General features: G+C 36.9%; 1 protein-coding gene across 3 annotated transcripts in view; it reads right to left on the bottom strand.

Moving 5' to 3' along the window:
* Positions 1-7008: 7008 nt before the first annotated feature.
* Positions 7009-16420, bottom strand: part of DCP1A (decapping mRNA 1A) — a 32603-nt gene continuing 23191 nt past the window's right edge. For 2 of the 3 annotated variants that reach the window (XM_004944566.5, XM_015293406.4), the window contains exons 7-10: positions 14647-15399; positions 13591-13656; positions 12381-12602; positions 7009-10920 (exon numbers count right to left, since the gene is read on the bottom strand). In XM_004944566.5, the coding sequence (XP_004944623.1) occupies positions 10840-10920; positions 12381-12602; positions 13591-13656; positions 14647-15399 (1122 nt within the window). In that variant the 3' untranslated portion in view covers positions 7009-10839. The remainder of the gene's footprint in view (positions 10921-12380; positions 12603-13590; positions 13657-14646; positions 15400-16420) is intronic. The other variant, XM_004944567.5, reaches the window with a different exon arrangement.

Raw genomic sequence — 16420 nt, forward strand, 5'->3', positions numbered from 1 at the left:
CATACTTGCTATGTACCAGCGAGTATCTTGCTAGCGATCTGCCTGTGCCATAGGGTCCAACAGGCCTAAATTAGCCTTAACTTCTTATGGAGCAAAGATCAACAAACTCCAAGCAAGTTACACAGCTTCTCCTATACACTTCCTTGCAATCTATCCACTGACATTTTCTTAAGGCAGCAACACTAATGACTGTCTCCAGCCATACAGTCCAAAGATAAGTCTAAATTCACTTGAGCCAGTATACTCCTGCAGTAAATCTCCTGATAACTCCTACTTACTGTGCTTTGGCTTACTCTGCAGAACAGCCTCCACGAGTGGATTCCTTTCAAATAAAATGAAATAGAAGATTTAGTCTGAGAAAGCAGCTAGTACGCCTAGGTCATTAATGAGTAATCTGTCCAACAGAACTGATAAGAGTTAGTCCGGAGCATAACTCAAAAACACACGTTATAGGTGTTGAGTCCTCAGCTCTGTCTTGTCTCACAGATTTGCTGATGTAGACGAAACCACATCACCAAGCACTAGCACTAGCAGCAGTTACTAGCTTGAACTCTGCACCATATTTATTAATTAAGGCTAGTTAAAATAGTGGCTGTCCTATGGAAGCAAACTACAAATTTTCTGTCACATCTGCTGTTAAGAACTGTTTTTCAGACAGATATTGACATTTGACTCAACCAATTTCTCAGTGACATGGATAATTTTGTGTGAGTTGAACAGGCATGGGCAGCATAGCTTGGTGTAGGGATTAGAAGCAGTGCATGAAGTAAATTTTTTAAATGAGGCTGAGCATAACTGAAACAATAGCTATGATGCAAAACTCCAGTGTATCAATTATTGACTGAAGATATACTAAGGAAACAGGGGTGTATACATTCCAGTTTCAGCTGTAGATATTAAGCTTCCAAAAGTAAAACCCAGATGTTTATACCATGAAACAAATTTAAAAAGCTTGTTTTAGATATATGTGTACTTCATCCTTCTAGATGGCTATTAGAAAGTTACCATAATGGAAGCAGGTAGCACGCAAACAATGAAGCCATTTCTATACTATGTTTTTGCTTTTAATGAGTTCATTTACTCCATGTTTTACGCACAGGCAGTGTAATTAAACTGTGAACAGTGCCAAGCTTTTAACTATTTCTTTCTACACACATCATTGGTTGTGACAAAGTGAGACAATCCTCAGCTAGAATACAGTTGTAATTCCCTTCTCCTTTGTCATTCTGCTGTGTTTTTCTTCTCAGTTCTTCAAAGAACACACTGACTAGATCACAACCTCACATTTGGCTCTATTGGTGCAAGCTGATTTTATTCTCTGTCTGAGGAGTAAGGCCTGGAGTCAAGTCTGTGTGCTTACAGTGAAAATGTCCTTTAGAACCTTCACTGCAAAGACACCCACTAAACTGCCTCCTAAGTGTGCTGCAGCAAAAACAATCTCAGCAGCCTTGGCAGGTTGGACATATGGTGTTTTGTTTTTTGACTTCAGTAAGAAAGTAAGGGGGATGATCTGGATAAGACTAGCATTACTATGGCTCACAACTTGGTGTCCTCCATTGTTATGAAGGCTTTAAGATAGACTTAGCTTAGATAATGTCATAGGCAGATTACTGCCTGCAACTCACCCTTCTTTCCCTGAATCCTCACTCTGCACTGAGTGCTTATTTATGACATTGTGTCAAGAAAACAGCAGCTCAAGCATACACAGGATGAAATGCCACCTTGTGTCAGTGCCTCCACTTTGATCTACTGAAGTACATGTATTTCTGCAACTTTGATCCAGTGTGATGGACTGTAAAGCAACAGCTAAAGTCACGGTATACATTGTGCACAACAGCCAACATTTCTTCCACATTCTTGCATTTGCCTCTGCAACCATGTGCAGTATGGTTAAAATAGGGATGCAAATGTATGAACAGTCTTGCTTCAGTATATACAGTCACATCTCGTTAGCTTCAGCATAAACTACTGGACAGCTTCTTAAATACATACACAGAACAATCGGATTTTTCCATCCCCTCCTCCACATATTTCACAGTCAGGGCATTATGTGCACTAGAAACAGAGAAGCCAAGCTATGGCTGTCATTTGCTGAGATACTGCAAAAATGCGTTGCTGACATAAATCAATGTGACTCCATTTACCAGAGCAGGAGTTGTGTGTACTCAGCACCACTGAAATTCAGGCCATTTAGGTACTATGCTCCCAGTTTTACCTTAAAAACTGTTCTCAGACAAAATTCCAAAATCCAAGTTTAGTAAGAGCACCGAATGGTTAGCTAGCTGATGGTCCACAAAATCCAATCAATAGTAAGCAAAGAAAATGAGCGAAGGCACAGGAGGACACCAATAGCCTGTGCAACTGCTGCACTGTACAGCTTTCAGACCGTGTCAAGATCTGCCAATCACTACTGGTATGGATCATCATTTGGCCAGCCTTGAACATACGTGTATAGTATGTATGCTTTCATTTCATTTGCAGGCTACTTTCAGGAAAAAGAAAAAAAACCACAAGTTATGAAGGTGGACTTCCAGTCATCGTATTATGGTGCATATATGTTATGGTGCATTGCACCTTGCTGCACATGCAGTATATTTTCAGACCAAATTTGGTGCTGCACCTTTTCTGGAGATGCAATTCATTTTTAGTAATGCACGAGGGCATTTTTTTTTTTTTTTTTTTTGGTCAGTTGTAGCAAGTGGGTTTTGTTCAGCCCAGGTGCGTGCTTAAGTAAATACCCTGTGAAAAGAATATTCAGCAGGCTGTGAAATAATCATCAGCTCTGCAATTCTCATTGGAGCATGAGAAACACTTTAAACATCCTTAGGTTTCTATAGGACAACAACTGCCTTTGCTGCACAAGCTACAACCACTAAACTGGAAAATACAAAGTTCTCATGCAGCACCTGATCCAGAAGTGCCCAGACAGGGAAATCAATTCACCTTTGATGTCTGAAAGAACAAATACATGCAAAAGATACATACATGCAGAATACACTTAGTAATCTGAAAAAAAGGGTGAAGTGTCATTTAGTAAGAAAAAAAAAAGTAAACCCTGTAGGATTTGTAGAATTACCTCTATTTAGCACGTAATCTATAAGAAAAAAAAGAAATCATGCACCTTACGTAGTTAAAAGGAATTCCTTGTGACTTGTTTTGGTAATTGCTCTGCTGTCTCAGGCTATTTAGGGAAGTATTTCTAGTAGCAATGCAGAAGAATTACAAGATTTAAAGTGTAGTGTGTAATGCTAATGCAGCAAGGTTTGGAGTTACTTGAATTGGCTTAATTTAAACAATTGCTAGTAATAATGTTACATGCATTTTTTTTAAAATTTGCTGTCAAAATGAGTTTTCTCTTGGTCCACCTTCTTCACGATTATCCGTAAAATGAATATGAGTTTGAGGCATTTGCCTGCATCTGTGCTTAGAAGACCTTGAATATGTAAATACTCCACAGACGTTCCATTACATTTGCTTTCCCTATTTCTTCATAATTCAGCTTACCTAAAACACACTCTTCAAAGAAGTTTGGAATTTGCTTTGCCAGTTTAAGCTCTGTTTAAAGACTCAGGAATATCTGTATGCAACTAAGTTTGGTGCAATTAGAATAAAGTTACCATCAATAACTTATGCTAAAATAAATTTTCCAACAGCAGCACTTTCCTAACTTACGTACATTTAGAATAAAGAGAAGAGATTGCTATAATGACCAAATGAAGCAGAATTCATTTGTTTCTCATACATATGGGAAAAAGGAGACTGAAAGAATTTTTCTTCAGCTTGTCCTCTACAACACTCCATTTTGACTATTTCTGCCCTTCAAAAGAACAGCTGCATTATAAACTCTTCAAAAAGAGAACTGTTCAAGAATGAATGAGATTGATTTATACCGAAGAGTTATTTAATTATGCACACCATTATGCATCCCTTCACATGTGCAAAAGTACAGTGACTTTACTTGTACAAGGAAGACATTATTCAGCATGATTTCAGCAATAACATTATTTAGCTGCTAATGAATTTGAGAAAATGTTAAGAAAATCCAATTTTTGTGCAACATGGCATCAAGGAAAGCAAGAAATAATGATACATTCTGCATGGAAACAGATGTAGGTGTAAAAGTAAGATCAGGTAGTGGTGAGGTTTTTGTTTGTTTGTTTTTTCTTTTTAAACAAACAATCCCATTCACTAAAATAAAACTACACACAAAGCTATACCTTGTGCTCAGGCTCAGTCACTATGCAACATGCAATCTACACAGATCTCATATCTTATGTTACCAGTTTTGTTTTCACAGCTGCGTATCTGCAGAATTGATCTATGTTTATTTCTAACTCCTTATTAAAAGTTCTGCATGAGTTTTTAACTGAAACTTCTAGTGCTCTCTAAGGCTTTCTGCTGTGGGAGGTTTTCCTTCTCTACTTAGAATAGATACCCCATGCCTTTCATCCTAAAGATCTAAGAGCAGGGCTTGCTGTAACCTACCAGCCCCAAACTGTATACATCCGAATCCTGTAAGCTCTACCTTCTAACTCAATTCTTGTGGTAAATTTAGAGTATCAGAGTATTCCTTTACAGCACCTGCTGCATGGGAAAACTGCATCTCTAGAGAGCAGAAGCTAACTCGATGCTTACAAAGTAGAGACAATTAGCATTACCTATAAATCTCAGTCTGCATGAAAAAGCCAGGTGGATAACCTGCTAAGCCTTTCCCATCCCTCTTACGAACCACAAGTAGTAAAGCAGGATGTGCAAGCCATATGCTCTCTAAATTAAGACCATGTAGAGCTCTGCATATATAAGGCAGTCTGGGAGACCTCTACTCTGTTGTTACTCTCAAAGCTTCTTGATTTATTTATGAGGAGAAAAGAAACAGACTTGTGCATTTACATCACATACCTGCATCTTCTAAGTGAGGCCCAAGGGCAAGTGCTTTCATTTTAGTCTGCATACAAAGGAAGCTTACTCCTTTGTGGCTATATTTCCCAAAGTTTATTTTGAAAATAGTGCTTCTTGAATTTTAAATAGCTTATGGAAGGAATATTTTTAAAGGTTTATTTGAACTGACCAAAGAAGGGCAGTGAGGTATGAACAGTCATGTTCTGAGCAGCAGATTTTGAGGTGTTATTTGAGGGCAGAAAGCAAAAATACAAACTACTTTCTGCTATGAATCAGGCAACTCCATTATGCTGCTTCTAGATACCTAAAGATTAAAAACTAGATCTAGCAAATTACACATTGCTGTACCAATTATCATCTGTTTATAAATACATCCTGAAATATTTGTGATTCTTATGGGCAAGACTCCTTTGAGTTTTGGAAATACCTTAAGATCTTATTAACAGCAGTACAAAACTGTAAAGATGTTCTTCTGTGGTTTAGGAAACATCTTCACAGGCCGTACTCGTGTCTCTACATTATTTCCTTTCATATTTACTTGTATGCTTTTGCTGTTCCTTTCTTAGGACATTCAACTTCGCAGGGTACTCACTGGTTCTCTCATTTCACTGCAAAGCAGACTTTCGGAAATACAGTAACTGCTCTCTTTTGCAATGCTTTTTGAGTCTATTTAGAAGTATTCTGAGTGATTTTTGTTGTTGTTATTGTTGCCTAAAAAGGACAAACTTCACATTTAATAGCCATGTTTCAGTTACCACTGCAGTTTGACTGTCTGAAATTGGTACATCTGCTAAATTGAAGTCCACTTCTCATAGAGTTGGTAAAAGCAAATAAAAGTGAAAAAATCTGATTCTCATTTCAGGTTATGTGAAAATAGGGGAAAAAACTGTTTAACATACCAGCTGAACTGTTATACACCCTAATCTTTTGAACTTCACTTTTCTCTTTAAACTTGACCAACTTAACGCATCTCCACTGTGCTAAAAACTATATTTAGTGATTTGACTGCATCCTGTTCATAAATACGTAAGTTGTAGGAATGATGACAGACTTCCTATTCTCTAAAAATGATTTGTTGTTAAGCCCCTTCTGTTATTTAGTATACTGAGAATGAAGTAGAGCCGAATCCTTACCAAATATGTGACTCCAATTACTTTGGCCCATGAACATGAGCTAGACAGTTTATCTGTAGTTACACAAAGCAAAGCAGATTACCTTAATTTCCTCAACTTTGGAAGGATAACAGTAACCAGTAGCACCTAGATCCAGAGAAGACAGAGTTTAACAGCACCACCGCCACCACAAAGCACTTCCTCAATACTGACCAAACAGACAAAGCATCTAACACAAGTTAATGCTGGATTTCAGGCTGTTTCCACTTTTTCCTCAATTACCTTAAAGAAAATACATTACTTCAATACTTATATGATGCTTCTGCCTGGAGTAGAGTTCTACATGAACTAGCAGAGCAACAAACACTGTTCCTCAGTGACCTCTCCCATCACGGAGTATGCCTCACAATCTCCAACTCTTTAGGGTAGTTAAAATGGGTGCAAGCATCTAGTTATGAGAATTTGCTGTAAGACTGATTTCAAAACCTTTTCAACAGAACCTCTGCTATGTTTTCTCTCCTTATCAGCCTCCGTTTTACTTCATGAAATTTGGGTAGAACAGTTACATGACAGCAATCAGATAAGATGACAACTTCAGTTTCCCAAGTCTGTGATCAAAGATTAGCACTGGATTTGCTGAGTTTCATATGCCATGTCTATAAGGTTGGGGGCTGGGGGGGAGTAGCATAAAAACCATAAGAAAGCGATAAGGCACTAAAACCACCTACAGATGTACTTACGGAACAGTGAAACTACAGCTGCATTTCTTAATGGAAAGGAAATCGGTCAGTTTATCAGATTGCAAATGCAAGCAATACAGAGGAAGGCCAGAAGCTCTTACAAGTGACAGATGTTATTCTCAACTGTCCTTAAAGCAGGACAATTTCTTTCATCAATAAGTGGCATTTGTTTTTGCCCCCAGTATAAACTGAAGTTTGAATTACTTGTCTGGAAAATACTAACACTGAGCTCTAGAAATAAAATGAATCTTACAAGATTTTAGGAGGTGCTGAAACATTTGTTTTGAAGTTTTATTACAAAAATATATTTGCAAACATACAAAATTTTGGATGAAAAATGTTCATTCTTAAACATTTATGCAATAACTTAATAACTGCAAACATACATAGGTGCTATAAAATCCATACCATACTAAAAAATGTTAATGAAGCAGTATCTTCATTTTTTGACTTAAAATTACTCTCATTCCCAGTTTTCAGAATTTTTTCCTGAAGCCCTCCTTCCCTGTGGTCTCCATCCTCAAAGAACATGCAGATGGGTATAGAACTGGTGCACCCACTGAAGTGGTAAAACTCAGGAATTGCTCAAAGCACATAACGCACATTAAAAAAAAAACTAAACTAAACCAAACAACCATATGCCCATACACTGACTAGATAAATATAAATAGACAACCAAATTAAAGATACTGCAGGTTTTTCCAACTTGAAGGGAAAATATTGCATCTTAACATTTCTGTAACATTGCCAGACGAAACTGAGGTGATATATTGCACACATTCCTCCTGCTAAGATACGCTGTTCAAAGCAACACAAATAGCTGGCAAAGGGGTAAATGAATTGTTTACAATACTTTTAAAAACAAGAAGGCCCAAATTAACATTTTATTCTAAACATATTTCAGAAAGTGTATCGGTGACTGTAAATGGCATAATGGGTTTCAGAAATATACCAACATGAAGCAATCAGAAATGCGAGCAAAACCAAGATATATCCAGGAGAAAATGTTTAAATATTGAGTATTTACGCACAAAGCTAAACATATATAAGAAACCAAAACAAACAACTTGCTTTTTTAAAGTGTTATTCAATTATTCTCCAAATGTTGTCTAATTTGGAAAGATACACTGCTTCTAAGTTAACTAAGATGTTAGGCACCTTTCATATAAACTTTGCAATATTAAATAACCAGCAGATAAAGTCCAACTACAAAACTGAGAATTTTGATTTTCCTGAACAAATCAGCAGCTGCGTGTATTTAGAACTGTTTTTGATTATGCTTAACTCTTTCATTTTTAAATTAAAGTGACTTAACACTAGCCACAAAAAACATACTTTGACAATGTAATTTATGTGAGGAGTAAAGTCTAAACAAACCTCTTCATTCTCCGAACTAATAGGTATAACCCCATTAAGCCAACAGATCTACCAAAAAACTCCACACTTGAAAATGGTGAAAGTTATTTGCTGATGACCCCATGGTAATTTCTATATACCCTACTTATCGCTACACGTGGCTAACACAAATCAAGCACATCAACAAGCTGGTAATCTTAGGTTTATGCAAAAAAATTAAGATAATCAGGAAATTAAAGTTTTTAAATAACACAGTCTACATTAAAAAACAAATTCAAGTTTTACACTGTAGTTAAGCTTGTGTTTTTACAATGTAACTTCTCTCTGAAGAGATTTATCTCGCTACTCAAATGACAGACTAACTGCAGCATACTGGAGGACACCTAGGTTAGTTCCAGTGTCTGCGGGCTATATGTAGGAGGCCAGATAAAACATCCACACAGACGTTCAAGATAAACAATTTTTCTTGTAGTAAAAGTGATTTTGTTTCTCTTCCAATTCATTTTTATAGCTGGGGGAACCAATAACATATTGCTATTAGTGCACGACAAAAACCAAGTCAAGGATATTCAGCTGTCAGAGTAGAGTCAAACTCTCATAACAGCATTGCTGCTCTAAGCAGTATTACTTTTTTCAACTCTACCACTTAAGAACTCAAAATACAACTCTTTCTATTGTTTCTATATGTCTTTGGATACGACTGTAATTAGCAACAAATATCATTAATTACTTCTATTCTTAGAAACTCATATCAAATCTTCCTTCAAAGAAACTGGAAATCGTCTGTAAAAACCAGGGAAATACAAACTTCATCCTGTATTTGGCTTAGAGTAAGCATTTTTTCCCCCCCCTACAAGAACTGCACATTGGTTAATTAAAGTTCTTCCTAAAAGAACCACTGAATTAGCTGAGACCTTATACCTAAATTGAGTGTCACTGTTTCTATCCATACAGAGCATCATAACCCCAGAATTTGTGTAGGAAGTTCCCATCTTCCTTAGCAAGGCGCAGAGTCCATATTGCTGACTTCAAATGCTACAATTAAAGCCAATAAATTTCTTGATGAATGTGCATGACATTAGCGTAATTCCCTGAATCCTGCACGTTTTCTAACAAAACTACTACATAGTTTAACTGGAAACACTGAACTCAAAGGCTGCAAAGATCTTTTCAGAAGGCAGGTAGTGCTAAACAAAATATATTTTCCACTAAAAACCTATGAAAAAACTAAAATAGATCAAATACATAAAAATGTAAGTATCTGTTTTATCTAAAACATACCAATTTGTGAAAAGTAACAGTTAAAGCTCAGTTGCTAGTTTGCAACTTAAATGACTGTGCACACTGACTATGTTAACCTCTACTAATCCTTAGGATACATACATACACACGGTTTTGTTGGTTTTTTTTTTTAAAGGAACAATTTTTTTCTTCAATTTCAATAGTGCTTGAGGGAGGGGGAAAGAAGCAGTGCATCAGAACTTGCTACAGACTAGTTTTTTACTCAGTAAACCAAAACATGTTTTTTCTTAAACTGCAAAAGCGTTCTTTAAAACTAGTATTGCTGAAAAAGGTCAGACCTGAAGTCTTGTTAACTACCTTTGTATAACTTCTTGCAATAAATACAAGCCATGGGTAAACCAACCCAGCAGCATAAGAAAATAGTTAGAAATCTTTCTGATTTCAAATAGGAAAGTATGATATTAAATTCTTACGTTACTCAACTACAAAATAATATATAAAAAGCAGTAACATGTTAACTAGATAAATTTCAGAGCATGAAGTATAGACAAATAATTTAGAGAGAGGCCAAGAGAAGAGCATGCAATTGTTCCCCATCTGCATATTTTTCAACACTGCAGTTACAATACAACTGAGGAATGAAATCCAAATAAGATATGGTCCTTAAGTTAAAAGGGAAACCAAGTACTTCAGTCGTATCAAAGACTACTGAACAGGAAAGCGGTCTTCCAGTGGTGGTCTCCTACCTACACTTAACCTGAAAGAACCTCAACTTACAACAGAACTATTCTGTTGCTTAATAATAATACAATCATTGAAGATCTTGTATATTTCTGATTCCACCTTTTTATAGAAAAACAGCTTTACTCAGATACCTGTTTTATGTCAGACACGAAGTAGTAAGATTAATGGAATACTTAAAAGATGAACTGATGAGCATTAGCTAGAGACTGTTAATGTACTCAGCAAATCACATTTTTAAACCTTTTGCTTAAAGATTTAGCTACAAAGGCCTGGCTTCCAGATCCTTCTCTTCCCCACATCTGCCACCTTAATCACAAGGCATTCAGCTCTCACCATAGAACTGGAAGTAGGTTCCAAAATCAAGTCTTGTTCTGGTGTGGTGTAGTGTACTATACTATGTATTTGCTAGTTTAAGTAATATGTAGTCTGTAATCCTTGCAAGGTGAATACAGCTAGGAACAAAAGCCAGAGCAAACATCTGCATGATCAAAAATGCAAATGAAAGCTCATACGCAAATTAAATCCCCTCCCCCAATAAAAAGAAAGGTCTGCTGGTGATGATCACAGTGAAAACCTAAATCACTTCTGAGAACATTACTTTCTTAAAGTACTTAAGGAATATTCTTTCCTAACGGGTTCAAATTCAAGACATTGAAAACTAAATATTCTTTTAAAAAAATATTAGTTTTATAGATGAGGCATAATTATTTCTAAAGTGGTAACATTCTAAGCAGATTTAGCTTCCATTATAGCTTAATGTTGTCTGTATTCTTGGTTAGGACTTGCAAGTAGACTTCGTGAATAGTGCTGAGAAAACGGGAATCATTCTGCAGGAAAAAAAACATCAGAAACATTAGTAATGTAAAAAAGTAAAAATTAACTCAGTTTAAGATGCGCATAAGATTCTTAATACACTGCTATCTGAGTGTTAAGGTAAGGGAATTAGCTGCCTACCTGTACAAAAGACAGCACTGTATGGACAACACACAGACTGAACCACGAAACTGTGAGGGCAGCTAAAGCGATTACTAAGCACAATGGATACTCAGATGAAAAAAACCAGCAGCCCCAAGGTCAGCCCTGGCTACACAATTTCACTTTCCTCCATGAAATGCACTTTCATTGAGAAGAGTACCAAAAAATTAAGACATAGTAAATCCCATCCTGTATACAGACATCCAAATAAAGGTTGTAGAAGTGTCAGAAATTACGTGAGTTAGTTCTGCCTGCAAAACCAGCCTAAAAAGGATTGCAGTGTGTTATATAAAAATTCTTATGTCAAAGAATCACTGGGAAGTGAAATTGTTTATTCTATAGAAAGCATTCAGAGATATTTCCTGAGTCCTACTCCTTCAGATAGTAGGTAATTATCTAGGCTGAAGATGTAGTACTCTTTTTACAAAAATCTACATAGTGAGTATGTGTTGTCCTTGGAGCACTCTGCAAGTGCTCCGGTGCTATGGGGGTACTGTGACTGTTGCCTATACATAGCTATCTCTCTATGTAAAGAGAAGACTGGAGACACAAATATTGCAGTCAGCTCTCTGAAGTCACCACAGAAACTTTCTTCAAACCATTAAAGTGAGAATCTCTAATGAGAATAGTGAAGACTTCTGACAAGTGAATTCAGTTGCAACACTTACAAGTAAGCTAGATTTGCATCTTTAAAGGAAAGATACGCACTAATACGCAAAAAACCCAACACATAAACAGGGCAATTTAGATGATACGGGGGTCTGGTGTTGGCCCTTTTGACCGTAGCCTTTTCATTGGGAAGATATCATTTGCTACTTTAGACCTGCATTGAGTGCAAGATCAAGTAACGTCAGCACAGAGAAAGCTAGGGAATCATGAACTAAGAGAATGGTTGTCATCCATGGCAACTTCTACTTGTTTCCTATAACACTGCTGATCTCACTGTCTAGCTACTCCCAACATTACAGATTTAATTCAACTGAACTTTTTAGGCAGTAGGAATGGTACAACTGGAACTTTTTGTAGCTTCCATTCCAAATATACATATGTTAAAGATTAGGAACAGTTCAAGGTAACTGACAATAGGAAAGTTTCCCAAAGGAAAGCAGAAACATTTCAGAGAAATCCACCCTTCCCCCCCCCCATACCACTTCTTCTGTGCACATAACTTTTTCCTCAAGTGTTCACAAATTGATGTGCATTATGGAAGACATCAAACAGCTCTGTCCTTGCAATCTATCTTACAATCAAAGCACTGGCTACTGTACTTGTAACCCCACCCCTCAGATACTCAGTTTTCTTCAGACAGGACCTTTATTAGATGTATCAGTGCTTCCTGAAGCTGAGACCTACTGAGAACAGTAGGAGGTACTGTCTGAACTTCTGTTGTTCCAAGTGTTAAAGGTGATGAAGAATTGGCTTTATTTTCCACTTCAGTAGGTTTTGTAGCTGACTGCTGAAAAACACTAGGAGACAAGAGGATTGAAGGAGTTACTGTAGTTGTAGCTGTAACAAACTGTGGAGGTGCAACCTGCTGAAAGAAAAGAAAGTTAATAAGCACCATGTCCAGAACGAATGAACGCTATTATTAAAAAAAGACTGTAGAAATGAGCATAAACCAAATAAAATTGTAGCTACTGTTACAGTAAATTAGAAAGGCATTACAGAATAGCTACTCACAATGAAAAGCTGTTTACCAGGTAATTTAATGTCAACAGTAATTCTCATTTTAGAAGCTGATAGCCTTCAGTATTCTTACACATAGACCCACTGCAATGTAGTTGCTACTTTTCAGTTTTTTTTTTAAACATAGCACAGAATGTGGGCTTCTCACCTATGTAATGAAAGGAAACTATGGGGTTTGTGTTGTTTGCTGTTAGTTTTTCCACATTATTTACTTCTTTAGGAGTTTACAGAAAGGCTAACCCTAGTGTGCTTTCTTCTGTTTTTGTACTTCCATGGTCTCCAAACACATTTATAGTTTGGAGTAAAATAACTCAGAATTTCAAAAGATTTTAAAGTGACCAATGAACTATAATTAAAATCAAGTACACAATCTTTTTAATTCTAAGGCAACTAGACAAGAGAGAGAAAATGGGGAAATACTTGGACAATCACCTTCCCTATCTCATCCTTCTACAGGTTTGTTTGACATTACAGAAATCCACTCTGAGGCACGTAAGGCTAATACATCCCACAGCGTTGTAACAGTAGTACTTAAAAAGAGCAAATGAAAAAACCCAGTTCAAATGGTGCTGCAGTATTGCAGATCCAAAAATGTATTACCATTTCTGCACTAGCACCGACCACAGAATATACTGTACAGGAGAAAAGTGCACTCACAGCAGTCCACAGAAATACTTCCTAGATTCAGTACCGCTTGTTTCTGCCCAATAAAAGCACTTCAGATATTGTCAGAGTAAGTGATTTGACAATGTGAGATACTAATTATTACCAGAGTTTTAGAGTGTGCATTTTGTTTTACAAGTAAACTGAATGTGTTGAAGTGTTTTTTCACCTACCTGACTTGCTTTAGGTAAAGTCTTGGACTGCGGAAATACTTCTGGTTCTTTGTTTTGTTGTACAGTCTAATTTGAAAAGAAAGCATAATTTACAACTTAGTTAAAGCAGTAAGTAGTTTTCCTTGATAGTTTTTATTCTTATGTTACCACTGTACCCAGATGCAAGAAAGATCAAGCCTTGGCTTAGTGTATATGATTGTAACTAAAAGATGCAACCAAGTTTGTATAACCTCCATATAGGGGACTACAAAGAATTACTGCCTTTGGAGAAAAAACACACAACAGTAATCTAAAGTAACATCTTTACTACTGAGGTAGCAAATAGTAAAACAGAGCAACACATTGACAGAAAGGTTACAGCGCAGCCACAGGCACAAGCCTCACAGAGCAGCAGTAACATTTTCACCTAGTCTCCCAAATCAAGCTTATTGCTTCGCGTTATACTGAGGCACAGACAATAGGTCTGCCCACAAGAAACAAAGAGAAGGTCCTTTAAAAGTGATTCTCGGATAAAAGAAATCAAGGCTGTCAATTAGACAAAATAAATCAGTTCATGACCCATTTTGCTAAATAAATAATATCTCAGTGTAGTCCACAGGAATCCCCAACAGAAGTGGTCAATACTGAATTGGTATAAAACTTCCAAGGAAAATTACCCAAATCAGGAAGCTGTTAATTTTGCACTTTCAAAGAAGGCATAGGCTATATACTCCCACAGTATTAACTCCTGTAGCACCAATTAATCTGTAACTGTCAATCTCTTCTCAGATTACATTTTAGCTGCATTTTTCTGACGCAAATACAGGCCAATTCCTTAGAATGTATTCTTCTAATAACAGCAGCAGCCTGAAAAAACCCTTCCTCCATATAGAAGTCTGTCACTGTTAGCAGGTGACAATGACAAGAATCAGATTTTAAGGTTCACAATCTGATCAGTTACACACACAAATTCCTTGATTATTTTAAGAAGCGTACCTATAACAGCATAATTTCAAATGAAAAAAATATTTCTAGCCTATACAGCTTAAATCTGCACGGACATGATTCAAACAATACCTGCAGGGAAGGGATTTTCCTGCTGTTCAAGGTTGATGATTTACTGTGCGATTCTTTGAAGCTTTCTGGTGTTGCAAGTTGGCCAATCGAGGCAGAAATGTTTGGTGTTAAGGAAGTCTTAGGGAGAGACTGCTGTTGCACTTGGTCATGCTGTGGGGTCAACCTGAGTTTCTGGAGAAGATCAACACTTGTATGGGATGTACTTGAGATAGTTCCCGTGTTTGCTGATGTCAAGGGTGCTATAAGCTGGCTCTGGCCAGCTATTAAATTCTGTGGAGCATGGTTCACTTCAGAAGGCTGATTCACTAGTGGGGTTATCTGCTTGGCAGCTTGCTGCATAACTTGCATTATACTGTTGCTTTGTTTTAGGCCAGGAAGCATTTGAGCAGGAGCAGTATCCATTGTTGAGGATGAATTAAGTATAGGGCTTAAACAAACTGAATAGCTTGAAACATCAGGCTGGGAAACTGAAGCTGGAGGTATAAGCATAGGTGTTAAACATTCCTGTTGACTCAAAGGATTGGCACTGGCTTTAATGTTTGGACTTTCCGATTTCCCTTGTGGTGGTTGTATTACTGCTGACTGGTCAAAGGAAAAAGGCAAAAGCAAGTTTTGCTGCTCTCTGGCAGAGGTGTCAGTCTGCAGCTTCTCCATTCTCTCTGGATTGGGATACAGAGGTAAAGGCTGTTCCTTTGGTACAGAGGTCCCAAAGAGTTCTTCTAAAGTCAGATGCTTTGGCCTTGACTGAAATGGCTAGAAAGAACAGAGAAGGAAGTTTATAGAGTCAATTTGGAAATAAAAGATCAACATGCCTCTGACACAGTCAATACTACAATTTCAAGAAAACTATGAAAAACAGATAGGTCAGATGTATTTAAAATACAGTTTGGAAATTAACTGTCCTCTGTTTAGAGAAATTTTGAAGTCCATTTCATTTACAAGGAACATCCAATCTACATAAACTAATCACATCCTGTCCCTCCCCCTACCTCAAAGGACTTAGGACATAAATATTGTTGAACTGTGACACTGCTAATTAACTCAAGATTAGCCATGTTTCATAATATAGCAAATTCTAAGAGACACGCACGATATATGATAAGCTGGATAACTGACAGCAGCAGTCATCTAAATCTGACGGGACTCAAGCCAAGTCAATTGTTCCAAATGTGAACAAATAATATACTAGTAACTACACACAACCATGCAGACTACCACTTTTACTTCAGTAAATTAAACTGTAGGTTCAGTTATGGACTTCTACTGAAGCACTACACGCTGGTAATTTCACAAGTTTTAAGGGTAACTCCAGCAAGCCTTGGCTTTGGGGAAAACATTCTGAGCTACTTGGGGGCTGTAACGTAATAGCTACAATGTTTTGCTGAAAGTGTAATAAAACATTAAGCTGAAGTTGGTTTTGTCACTAAATCCTATACTCACACTAATGGAAGGTACTGAAAAAAATTGTGTGTTTCCTCTAACATGCTGAAAGTTTATCTTATATAAAATTTCCTTGAAGAGAATGCTGTTTAAATTTCTTTATGTTAAAAAACCAATACAAGGTCAGCAAAGAGGGACAGCTGTCCACTAAGAACTTGTGTATTATTGTTGCTTATTTTTCCCTTTCAAAAAACAGGTTATGTTGTGGAACAGTGTACTCCTAACTATCAAATCATATGTTTGCTAAACAAATAGAAAAAATGCTTCTTTCCTTATTTGATTTGTTCAGAAAAATGACTTCTGCTATTTTTCCAACAATGAGAATTATCCTAAC

This window comes from Gallus gallus, chromosome 12, assembly GCF_016699485.2.
Source record: "Gallus gallus isolate bGalGal1 chromosome 12, bGalGal1.mat.broiler.GRCg7b, whole genome shotgun sequence".
NCBI lineage: Eukaryota > Metazoa > Chordata > Aves > Galliformes > Phasianidae > Gallus > Gallus gallus.